The sequence below is a fragment of the Glossina fuscipes genome, unplaced genomic scaffold, assembly GCF_014805625.2.
Source record: "Glossina fuscipes isolate IAEA_lab_2018 unplaced genomic scaffold, Yale_Gfus_2 89, whole genome shotgun sequence".
NCBI classification, from domain to species: Eukaryota; Metazoa; Arthropoda; class Insecta; order Diptera; family Glossinidae; genus Glossina; species Glossina fuscipes.
Window position 1 is genome coordinate 316,673 of NW_023998443.1, and position 13,388 is coordinate 330,060.

Below are 13,388 nucleotides of genomic sequence, written 5' to 3' on the forward strand. Positions count from 1 at the left end.
TTTATTAAAAAAAAATTTTTTTAATAAACTATTTAATTATTTTGTCCGTTTTGTTTTGTAGGGATTGTCGTGTGGTGCGTGACCCTCAAACTTTAAAATCAAAAGGTTATGGCTTTGTGTCCTTTATTAAAAAATCTGTAAGTAAAATATTTCTATTATGCGTAAAACCATTTCTATACACTTATATTCCTCTATATTGTTTTTCCTATATGCGAAGGAAGCGGAAAGTGCCATAACAGCTATGAACGGCCAATGGCTGGGATCACGCTCGATTCGAACGAATTGGGCTACCAGGAAACCGCCGGCGAGTAAAGGTATGTTCCTTTCTTTAAAGCTTTAAAATCGTAAGGCAATGTTAAATCAGTGAATAGAGAGCAAATTATTAGAAACTCCTGCAATAGAGTGATCGGCCTAAATACAATTATTGATCAGATAATGTTTATTTAGGATAAAGAATATATGAAATTTTGTCATTTAAGAAATTTTTGCTCTAAGATAATAATAACTAATCAAGGTAACAGGCGGGATTCTTAAGCAAATAACTCTTGTTCGAAATTTCAGCACAGTCTAGCGAGTTCACCTATTGGCTGCGGCCTTTAGTGACTCGCCTGTGAAATGCCAGTTAAAAGTATAGACGATAAGTGCTACAGTGCTACAAATGATAATGTGTCCTTCATATCGGCAAGAGCCATTTGACTTGTGGCTCGGAAGCGTATTTCTGAACGTTAGTTTGACCTGACTGACTGATAACGATTTAAACAACGAATCCTTTAATTTAGATTACTTCGATCAACACAGCTTACAGGGTGTACAAGGTGAGGTAATTGCAAGAGAAATTTCTCATACGAGTCTCTTATACCCATCACTACTTAATAGTGATCAATAGTATGTTGACGCTGTATGGGCTCTGAGTGTTGCAAACGTTTCAATAAAACAGAAAAGTTTTCCTATTCTTCGACATTGAGTAGGCTTGTCGATTTTTTCCGATTTGATACTCCTCCTACCTAGGTCCACCTATGTCATATAAATCCAAATTTTTACTGTCGCATCTGTTGTGTTTTGCAAGGAACGAGCAAAACAACAAATTTTTTGAAACCAGAGATAGACAGTCTCAGCGTATGTTGCACTTTGATCGTATCCTTGAATCAATTTGGGTCAATTTCAATGCAACCTCCATCTAAGAATTTCTAATCGTTGCACCAAATTTGAAACGACTTGATGCATTTTTGAAACCAGGAGATTTTACACCGACCGACAGAATTAGAATTTGATGCTGAGCAAGAATATATATATATACACTTTATGGGATCTCCGAAGTTGCCTTCGTTTTGACAGAACGATGGGTATAAAAATAGCGAGAATTCTTCATTATTTACTCGAATCTGATCTTTTTTCATTTCATTTTAACTGTAATTATATGCAATTATTGTCACAACTACATATACGTATGTGAAAATTTTAATACAGGCTCATTATTATTATTACCTCCATTCGTGTAAACCCATATCTTTTCGCTTTTTTCATTCATTTTAATGCAGAGGATTTACCATTTGGCGTAAAGTAAAAAGCAAAAATAATTGAGTTAACAATCAGTGAAACTTCTTACAATCAATGTTATATCTTTCTTTATTGTTGTTATAAAGTATGATTATTTCATTGTTACTTTGTGTTGTTTTGTTTGGATTTCGTTTTTATTTTTTCAACACGAAACTATTATCATAAATGGAAAAGTAAAGCCCAACAATAATAATAACAACAACAACTCAAAAATGTTTAATATCAAGAAAACAAGTAAAAATATTATAGACGTGCAAGGCCAACTTTTAGATAACCTACGCTAGTTCGCCAAGTACAGTTATTCACTCGTTTTAGCAATTAGACCGGAAAAGCTACATATTACTCTCAGGCAAGGAAATACTTCAGTAATAGCCGCTTAATGGAAAATGCCCAAAACATCACAAGACGTGATCCAAACTTAGCAAAAGTAATTTACTTCCCACAAATGTTATTTCAGTGTCTGGGACAAAAGACCAAAAATATACTTTCTCTCCGCAGATGGGTTTGCTTTTCATGACAATATCTATATAAGCCCTACATAAAAGCCCCATGTGATCAAAATGTGTTTTTTTTTTCAGCTTTCTTAGGAACGGTTATTTGAGAGCGGGTTCGAAAAAGTACCCCGACCGAACCAAATTTTCGTACAAATTTAGAAAGTCCAAATTCTATTGCTGGAGAAATTTTATCTACTGCTTCTTCAATATAAGGTATCGCATGAAAAATGGTCGAAAAAGTAGTCCGATCTGAATCATTTTCAATAGCGTTCGTCCTTGAGTCAAAGGGCGCAGTAAAGCAAATTTTATCAAATTATCTCACAAATTGCGATCTCTAGGCTGAACACAAAAATACATGGACCGGCAGACAGAGAATGATCCTAAATGGGCAGGTGTAAAAAGACGTAGGTCCTACCTTAAACCCTTCTGCCTGTTACATGCGCTCGCACAACATTAATATACCCTGCACCCTTGATGTAGGGTATAAAAAGAAAAAGATAAAAGAGAAGCATTAACGAAATCTTTGCGTTCTCGTTTTATAGGTACGTATTTACAAGACATATTACGTAAAGGGCAGCAGTAGTAATAGGTTTCAACGTAAGCCCGACGTATACGTTTCTATATACGGTTTTTATTGCTCATAACTTTTTTGCTCTCTCTGTAGGCCTTTAACATTTTTATTACATTTCTTTAGTTAATGGTTAATATTCATGCTTTTTTTATACGTACTACATACGTACATACGTACATATTATGCCACTTTTCTTTTTTTAAACAATATTATTATCATCATAAAAATGCTTTTTATAGTTAAAACAAAAACGACGCTATTCAAGTTGCTTTTTACGATCCTTTATGTAAACAAATATAAATAAATATGCGGCAAATATCTCAATGACGATGATTGAGGGCGTTTTTAATGCACAATCCGGTATTTACCGAAATTTTGATAAGTCTTTCTCTTTCCAACTCGTCCTTTAGCTTTCCCTTCATTTGAGTTTCAAGTAAATGAATTAGTCAATGCTTTGAATGAACTTTAAACTTGTGAGCTTCTTGGAAATAATTAAAAGACTCGCTTATAATGCCACCAAGTATGTAATATTAAAGGATCCATTGCGAAACGCAAACATAAAATGTTTAATAATAACATATTTTGCGTTACCTGTAGTCTGCGTCTCCCTAACAATTCCTGAAGGACGGCCGTCAATTAGCAATAAATTAACGCAAGCAATAAATTAACAAGAAGGCTACTAAGCATAATAGTTTTTGGAAAGTATAAATAAATTGCAACACAGAAGCCGTTCTCACTCGGCGCGTTTACCTTAAGTTGGATAGGATTTTATAACTAATGATTTTTGCATGCTCGGCAAGCATTCAAGTGAAGACGATTCATTTTTCATCCAAAATGGACTAGTTTATCGATATCGAATATAAGGTATATAAAAACTGTAAAATGTTTGGTCTATCGTGGACTAACATGGACTACTTTTGGCAATAACTGTATCTCAAATGTTTATATCATACGTTCGATCGATGTATGTCTGCTGGCGTTTGATTTCTCACTTAAGATTCTTTTAAGTTTCCAAATTTGTGGATCTATTAGCCCGACTTTTCCTCCTGGCTATGCAGCTTTTCACTAAGATTATATATACCACGTTTCACTTTTGTGGCTCTGAAACTCAATACGAAAGATAGAACTAATGGCTATAATAAGGATGCAGGCAGGTGGATATGCCATGTGTGCTTATGGGTATTTGTAATTAACGAGTCTAGATTGTGACAACGAAAACATTTAGTCTGCCGTAAAAATTGGCCACTCCAGGCCAGTCTAGGGATTCATTTAAATATAGAAACTCGCCGAAAGGGACAAAATAATACATCATTCACTAAATCATCTGTCTGATATATATATGGTATGATTTTTGAAAGAGCCGCATGATTTGTGGATATTCGTAACCTTCAAACGAGACGCGTGAAAATTTCATGACATTGCGACCATTGGTTTACACTGTAAACTACGAGTCGTAAACTAATACGATTCTATTAAACTAAGGCCCACCACTGGCAACAGTTTAGCTCGTTTTACGTCGATTAGTTCATATTATCGCCTCGGATATTCGGTTCTATTGTACTTTAGAGGGCCCTTAAAAGTCCAAAATCTTTATGTTCTCTCTTAGAAGAGATAAGTTTTTCTATACTTTTAACATTTTGGACAACACTTAGCTTTTCGTATTCCACTGATTTAATTCTCTCTTTCGTCCAGCGTTTGTTGTTACGCCGTACAGGTCTTTTGGTACAGGGAATATTAAGCTGACTGGAATCACCTTTTATTGTGACGATCGATATAAATTTTTCTATCTGTCGGTTGTGCGCTATACTCTTTTTTTGTGTCTACTCTAAAAACCAATCACTTTTGAGAAATTTTTACGAAAAATTTTACTAGGCAAAGTAGTGTAACGTACGGAGTGGTCGGCCTAGCCCCCACCCCCAATGTTCTTCTTACCTGTTTTCAATATTTTATCACTTTGCGATACCTACGCAACCTGCCCCAACTAATACCCGGGACGATAAACACTTGGATTAGTTTTTCTTTTCCATTATTAACAATCAAACACTGAACATAAGTGATGACATGCACCTTTTTTTACAATTGATGGCATTATTGTTTACTAAGTTATATTATTAACTAAGGCCCAAAAGCCACCTCTGCTCTCTGCTGGGAGTATGATTTTGCTTGTGGTTCGGTTCTCAGTCCTGTCTCATTTCGACTATTACGTTGCCACGACAGTTGTGTTTTGCCATTGCCTCTCCACCCTTCGATACCGTCTTCCGTTATTAAGTGTAGGAGTTCATATTTTTTCCGACGTACAATGCAGTTTTTATCCCCGGATTTTTCCTTCGTAGAAATGCAAATATTTAGCAAAGCTGACACGCATTTTCGCAACAAAAAAAACTTGTACTTAACATAAGTGCACAACTATTCCACAATTAATTAATGGGAAGACTTTCCGGAATCTGCTTTTAAGTTTTCAAATCATTACTCCATAGCGTATGCAAATCAAATCAGTTTAAGGGTAAGAGAAGAAAATTTGTATTATTAATTGCCGAAGCTCATGTCTTCTAAGCATAAAATAGAAACACATTTTTTTTCATGAGTAGAGTGTAGAAGGAATTAAAAAGCAATGGTGGGAGTATAGACGGTTACAATAATACTTTTCGACTGAGAGTGTAATGAATTTCGCAATTTCTCTTTATTCTTAATATTTTTAATTTTTTTTTTATATTTTATAATATCATGGCTCATAAAATATTGTGTTAAACTTTTTATGATATTTTGCTATTAAGGCTTCACATTTAAACTCTTATAATCAATAAAATTTATATAAAAGCATTTTTCGTATTTGATATAATTTAACTGTTTTGTTAGAAAATAGAGATTAGGTAGGGATTGGTTGCCTTGATGAAGCGTGACGTCTATATCGATTGGATAATAAAAAGAAAGCAATAATATATTTTACGCAGTAATAGTATGATGTAAATAAAGTTAATGAAAACTCCTTGTATAAACGACCAGGCACACAATGGGGATGGATGGGGAGGCACATTAAATTTTTTCGTTACATTTCTCCAAAAATCAGAAATATGTGTCAATTACATAACCCAATGGAAAACACTTTCTATCCGCATTGCCCGCAAGAGTAGCCGAATAAGTAAGAGTTTACTTTGGTCGTAGCCGTAGTGAGTGATCAGGCGGTAAAAGCATAAACCTTATTGATCGGGCATACAGAGCCACTACGCTACTCTCTATATCTTTCCTTTTTTTTACATCTTCTTCTTTCTGGACCTCTTCGTGTTATACGAATAGGGGACATTTTCTGAGTGATTGGTCATTTGAAGAAAATAAAAAGTGCTAAGCTGAGAACTAATAAAAGCGAAACTGAACAAAGATACATGCGATCCCTTAGCATCGACAATTCAGCCGTTCTTAAAGAAAAATATAACTTTTCGAAAGTCCCATTAGCATAAACCCCATTCCGTATGCTTGTCCTCTGAAATAAACTTTCGTATTTACACAGGAAGAGGCCTAATCACCGCAATTAACGTGTTACCGTGTACCTCCCTCTTTCTATTTTGGAGTATCTTTAATTATATATTAAAATGAAAGATTTATTTACAATGTGAATGGTGAAATGGTTTTTTTCTTGCTTTTGTTGATTTATGGCATCACGACTCATTCTCTACAAAGATATATATATAAATATATTTATATACATATATTGATATACATCGGGTTTATTGTGTATTGTCGTCATTCACCCGTAAGTCAGAAGTCAAATTCTATAAATAGTTGGTTGCTGGGGAAATTTGTCATTTACCGTAAATTTCAATAACCAAAACCAAAGTCGAAGAGAGTTAATGTAAAGAATTCAAACTTTTAGTGTATAAGTTAAGTAAAAGAACGCTCACATTTACATACAAGTTAATTAAGTTCTCAACGTAATGAATTTGTTTGTTGCTGCTGCTGCTGCTGCTGCTGCTGCTGCTGCCTTTGGTTTATGTGGGTATGCTGACGCTGTATGCTCGTTCTTATATGTCAAGGTACCAAATATTCATACACACATACACACATACACACATACGTACATGCATAAATACATACACAAACTCGCAAAAAGAACCTGCTTCGTACCAGTACCCTTTGAGTAGGCCTCTAATTTATGAAACTTTCGAGGATATACACAAAAGCGTATATATTGTACTTCCTAAGGTTGCTTCTCTTCTCATCTCCGTCGGTCTACATAACAGAAAATTATTATTATTATTATTATTATTATTATTATTATTGTATACTAAATTATAAGAGTTTATTAAAATGAATGGAAGAGAATGTATGCAAATGAATGAATAAATTTCACTTCAGTTTCTATAACAAGTTTAATAATCGACAATATAACGTAACGTAATTAAATTTCTACAGAAAGGTATACCGCATATAGTATACCCAACCAGGCATATTACAGTTTTAGCCCTAAGGCTTTGAGTAAAAGTTACAATTGGCAAAAGGGTCGAGTTGGGCGAATGCACCATAATGTGTATGCTTGTTACTATTTTTAAAGTCTTTTAAAGCATTTGTGAACATAATTTTTCTACTAATCTCTAAAAGTTGGGAAACGTGGAGTGTGGCGCCGAGAAAAACACATTCGAGGCATGAAAAAGTAAGTACTTGTGTGAGCATCAAAAAACATTGGCTGGAAACAGTGGTTAGTTAAGCCGCTAAATCCCCTTGAGGAATTGTAACGAACTAGTCGCATAGTCGTCATCGAATGAACTGAGTCGATGCTTAGTAGAAAGGATTAAATCAACGAAAAAGTTGTTATTTGAAAAGATCAGTAGTTCGTTAATAAGTATTGCGTCTCCTGTGCAAAGTTAAATCGCTGTAAAAACAAGCCCCATCAATAAATATCGGAGTCCACATATAGTGAGTACTTAGTCAATTAGGGCATAACACTGACCGATTGTGCAAACAGCGATTAGGCTGCAGCAACTTTTCCGGCCACTTCGCACTTCTTTTCGACCATCCCTGTTTTATACGAATAGGGGACATCTGGTGAATGATTGGTAATGTAATTGAGTTTGCATTCTCTACGTTATGTTCTATGTTTGTACTTCAAGGAAGGTGACGGATCAGGTTATCAATAGTTGAGAGGAATGAAGGCTTGGTTTCAATAAAAAAAAAAAAAAACAGAGCCGGGGATCCCGGGGGAAAGTTGTCGAAGAAAAGTCACAATCCGAATCACTACCAGCAACATTTATCCCTCGTCAGACGTCCATGCCACCGTACCATGTGTCATCGCAATATTTTACAAGTTGCGACCTGTAGGTTGAACGCGAGAACAGACAGACAGACAGACAAGCTTTTTGGATTTGTTTTGAAAATGATTCTCAAAAAACGGTCCTATCTTAAGTGTCTCTGGGTGTTGCATACATCCGAACAAACTTAATATACCTTTGTACCACAAAGAATGTAGGGTATAATAAGTAAAAAATATTACACTATTTTTTATTATTGGTCGTTAAGATTGTTTATGCATTAACGTAAAAAAGGCATTGTAAACAGCCCTTCAGATCTGTTTGCATTTATTGAATTTCTCGAAATAAACAGTTTACCTCAGAAAAATAATTATGAATTAATTATGAAACCATTAAGACCGTTATTAAGGCCACTGTTAAATTAATTGTAAATTATGTGTAGCGCCACATATATGTGAAATACAAGACTAAAGAACGCATTATTTGTTTCCGTCCATACATTATCCGGTTCATATTAATATATTGGACAACGTTCTAGGTATGTAGATCGCGTCGAAGTTATGCAGGATGAGCAGGACAGAGCGCAATGACTTAAGGTTCATATGCTCATTCAAGTTATTAGATGCGCAATAAGGAAACACCGTTGTGTTCGTAGTATAGCCAAGTTAGTATTCAAACTTGATCTAGCGGAATTGTTATATGCATCTGTTTACCAACTCTGGCCGCAGTGAACGCACGAACGGCAATAGGACAATCCGATATAGTGAACGGATTTCTTCCCGCCTCTTTTCATAGTTTACGGAGTCTAAAATTCATTATAAAATTTTTCTTTGATGTTGGCATACCACGAAAGGTATCAAACACAACTTTGTATAGTGACTGAATTCTAATTACGCATGTAGAAAAGACAAGACAAGATGTTCCGTTTTTCATGTTGGCAGAGAAACAAGCTCTCCGAACAAAAGATACTTACAAATATCCTCGAAATATTTCGACACATTTGGCGCCAAATTGAAACTAACCATCTGGATTATCTTATCTTAATCTGATCTAAAGACATGGGATGGTTAAAAAAACTGTGACGTATTTACGTCACTTTTAGGGGCTGAGCTTTTTTTTTTTTAGTAACTTACCTGAATCACTAAACGCCAATAGGCCGCATAACTTTTTTTGGCTACAAAAATACTTTCGTCGGATTCAGTGAGCATTCCGAATAAATATATTCACAATGTTGACGTACAGTTTCATGAGACCTCAGATACATTACAAAATCGGTAATGATTAAGAACGCATTTCAATATATTTTTATAGCCTAAACAATCGATAATATAAAAGAAACTGCTTTTACACATATTATATATATAGATAATAAATCTCTCAAAGGCTAGAAATATAGACTTTTCTATGCAAAAAAGGAAGCGGATATGCAACATTCGACCAGACTTTGCTGAAAGTATTTGAATCTCGCTTCCTTTCCTTGCCCTTATTATTTTAAACGAAATAATTTTTTTTTTTTTTTCGTATTTTTATTTACATTAAATGCAAAATTAATATTTATTTAATAACAATTTATTTATGCGTAATTCTCGTGCCACTGATTTTAACATTACTGCTATTCTATGTGTAATTATGTTCGGGAAGTTCCTGTTTTCCTCTCGCTAGCATTCACTTTCACTCTCCGAAAATGTTTATTAATGTTTTATTTAAATATCTACATATACGTACATATATATACATATATAGATTTATAGATTTGTGTTTATGTGTCGTATGGATACAAATAGGTTTGCACGACTACAACTACTACTCATAAAATTTTAAAATTCATGCTTATGTATATTAATCATTACAATTTATGTGACACAATGTGCCAGAGAGTTGGTTTCGTTCGGTTTATATTGAATTGCGGACTATCCGTTGGTCTTTCATAAACAGAGGTATTTTTGAAAGCACATTTTTTCCCACATACCGTACCTTCCTTCCCTGCTGTGTGGCTAGGTTTTGTTTTGAGCATTTTTCTTCTTTTTTTTTCCCTCCTTATATTTACTTGTTTGCCTTATAAATTTTAATTATAATTATTAGAGCATGAATTATTTTCTACATAATATAAATATAAATGCGGTACATAGGCTATATTGGATTTCAAAACCTTGTTTATTACATAAAATCACTGTAAAATTCCAGGCTGCTGTTATGTCAGTTTAATAATAGTTAAAGACAAAAAGGAGCTCATGCCACTTTAATTGGACATTTCGTATCTTTGCATTTTTCCTAGCAACACCTTATGGCAAACGTATGACCAATTATTTGCCTAAGGGCTTTTTGATCTTTGCTATGCCACAGCATATGCGTTGCCTTTGCACCCAAGCCGAAACTTCTTTCAGGCGCAGTATTTTTGGGGATTTGCAAACCAGAGAGTCGAGAATGTTGACTTCTTGAACAAAACACTTTTCAATTTCTCAAGCCGACCAACTATTAATTGACGGCAGATCCACGTTAATGGTAATTGCATGACGTGTCAGTCGTTGTTGTGTCAATGTGTTCCCTTTGTACGTAATTGTTTGATGGATACGTTCCGGTGTGGAATTTTGCAAAATGATACAGTTTCTGCTTGCAAATGTGATAGTAAATTCAAATACCACAACATTATACTAAATGTTGCAAAAAAACATGCGCAACTTATTTCGTCCAAGAAAATGCAAAATACTTAGCATTATATACACTAAACACTAAACGTAAGATTGCCAAACTTCTTCTTTTCTTTTCTCGCATATCACGACAATTCCAGTTAAGGTACGACGGAGGCCATTCATATTCAGCAAGAAAACATCACCTGCCACAGATTCATCACATTTTTGAACTTTTATTATATGACCGGCTCTCAGTTATTCATTATGTAGACAACTCTCCTGCTTCGATTCGAAAAAGTTCACGTTTTTGATTTTGGGGATAAGAACATCTAAGCGGCTTGGGTTTGTTTCAGTAGTGAACGGAGATCCAGCGCAGTGAGCGAGAGCTTTTTAGTGAACAGCAGCTATAGAGGGATTTACTCGATCGTATCCTTTAATCAAATATTTTGTAGTTTACTTTACTTCTTCTCAATCGTCCTCCAAAGGTGATTTTTTTTTTGTTTTTTAAATTTATATAAAATCAGGATGACGTTAACAGGTTTCTTTGATTAGTGCGCTGTGTGCGCCCTATGAATTCCTTCTGCCGGGGCAAACTCTTAAGAAGGTATGTTATTTGAATGTGTGGAGTTTTTTGAAGAAATCGGAATAGTTGAAAAAAAGCTCTTGGTGTTTGTATTCCGGTAGTGCCCCATTTCACACAGCGCCGGTTTTTCGAGACTATTCCACTAAAAATTCAACCCATAACGCTTTACAACCAGCGTATTTAGCCCCATATGGCTTCTGGCTGCACCCTAAACTCAAAAGATCGCCCAGGAGGCACCCTTTTGTCTCTGGTCTGGATAGATACAAGCTGAATCGAAGAAAGTTTTGAAGGCCATTCCACAGATCGACTATAACGATAGTTTTGATGATTGGAGGAAACGTTGCCATAAATGTGTGTGTGTGTATATGAGAGAGATAAGTTTGAAAGTGACTCAAAACCTTTGAAATAATAAATGGATTTAGAAAAGCCAAAATTAAATTCGTCTTAATTTTTGGACACAATACGTATCTATTGATTATGTTTGGCAAGGAGGTGTCACAAGGTTGTTTCTGGTCAACTTTTCAATATAAAACAGAATGTCACCTCCATATTTTGCTGAGGTAGAAGAGAAAATTTACTAAATTTTAAGTAAATAAAACATCGATTTACTTATCACAAATCAGCTTTTGCTGGCTCATGAAAAATGCATAAACGAACTATGATATCACATATCCAATGTACTGAACTTTTTTGTTTTAGTTTCCATTTGTTTAATGCATATTTTCTACGTATGTAAACTTTGGCATGGTGTAGAAAAGAGAGTGGGAGGGGAAGGAAGCATTTGAAGTAAAAGGAAAGAAAACTTACAATATTTCCCCACGAATACGACGAACGAGCAGAGCTTTCGAATTAATTTAAATCGGTATGCGCGACTATTTAATTATTCAAAAGTTTATCCACATATTACAACAAGAGAATACATACTTTGGACTAGAATAATCAGGCCTGAATGATTTAATATGTGCTTTATTTATTTAAGCATGTAATGTTGTGTACGTGAATACATACAAACAAACATATAAATGAATAAAAGAGGTTGAATACGTGAAATTGTAAATCCTTGTTTACATGCCAATACAACTGCAACTTGTCGGTTTGTCATTTCGCTTGTGACCGTAACTATGTACAATGCAATACGAAACAATTGCAATTAATTTCTCAAAATATATATCAATCAACTTCTTAAAGTGTTTACAGATATTTTTAAAGCAAAAAAGATATTAGTAATAATTTTGCAACAATTTCATCGTTTGTCTTTTATTAAAACATTTCAATTAAAATATTCGGTCACCTATCACTTACTCATAGATTCTCCATGTACTAGAGAAACTATTTTAAAAATGACGCTTCTGATCTTGCTTTTCAAAGATTATTATATGCTCTTCGTTTTCTATAGAAGGAAAATAAAGTTATTCTCTTAAATTGCGGTGTCCCCACATGCACACAGAGACGGTGATAGTGAAAGGAGAATTACCAATAGCGGAGTGAGAAAAGTAAATGATTTCCGTGAGATTGACAAGACTACTCGGATTTATGTTCACCTTTATAGAGTATACGAAATAGAGTAAAACATTACTTTCACTTCTAACCTTAATATTGTTACGAAATTCGCTTTTGTCGGATACGGTTCCTATCACTGCAGATCGTGCATACACAAGACTCCTTCATTTACCATCAATTTGTTTAACATTATCCTAGACATCTCAACTCTAATATTCTTTTTCGAATCAAATGTTTTTGTCCGACTGACTCTGCCTTCCGCAAATACTCTATTTATATACATTTTTACAATCACATTACTATTACCTAAGTTCATGGCTTCATTTTCAATCCCTTAACCTGCTTTTCCACTAATCGTTTTCCTCGGCCGGCAGTTGCATGGCGCGTCGTGAATGTGCACTTGGGTTTTCCCTTTCTAGCGAATTTATTATTTGGCAAAATCAATCAATTGGCAAGAACTGGGTTTGGGATTTCCTTAACAATATTTATTTAGGCTTAAAACTGCTATTGAAACTTTTCTGTTCGGCTCACAATTTAAAGTTAACATATCTGTTGTAGGTTTTATATGAGGATGAGATATGAAAATATGTTATCCATGATGTATATTATTAGAGAACTCATGGCAGAGAGCATATAATTTTATTTTGTGCCGGTGCAAAACAGCAAGGCCTTATTTTCTTTTAACCGAGAATTTTCAATTGAAGATACGAAGACCCAAAGCTAAAATCTGGTTTTGGAAATTCGACCTCAAACTATGCAATATTGCGGAATTAATTAAGACAAAAACCAGGTTTGGCTTGTTGTGTTGTCGGC

General features: G+C 34.6%; 1 protein-coding gene across 2 annotated transcripts in view; it reads left to right on the forward strand.

Annotated features, from left to right (window-relative positions):
- Positions 1-13,388, forward strand: part of LOC119638458 (nucleolysin TIA-1) — a 102,439-nt gene that overhangs the window by 73,863 nt on the left and 15,188 nt on the right. For both annotated transcript variants that reach the window (XM_038035243.1, XM_038035244.1), the window contains 2 exons: positions 62-137; positions 218-314. In XM_038035243.1, coding sequence (XP_037891171.1) covers positions 62-137; positions 218-314 — 173 coding nt within the window. The remainder of the gene's footprint in view (positions 1-61; positions 138-217; positions 315-13,388) is intronic.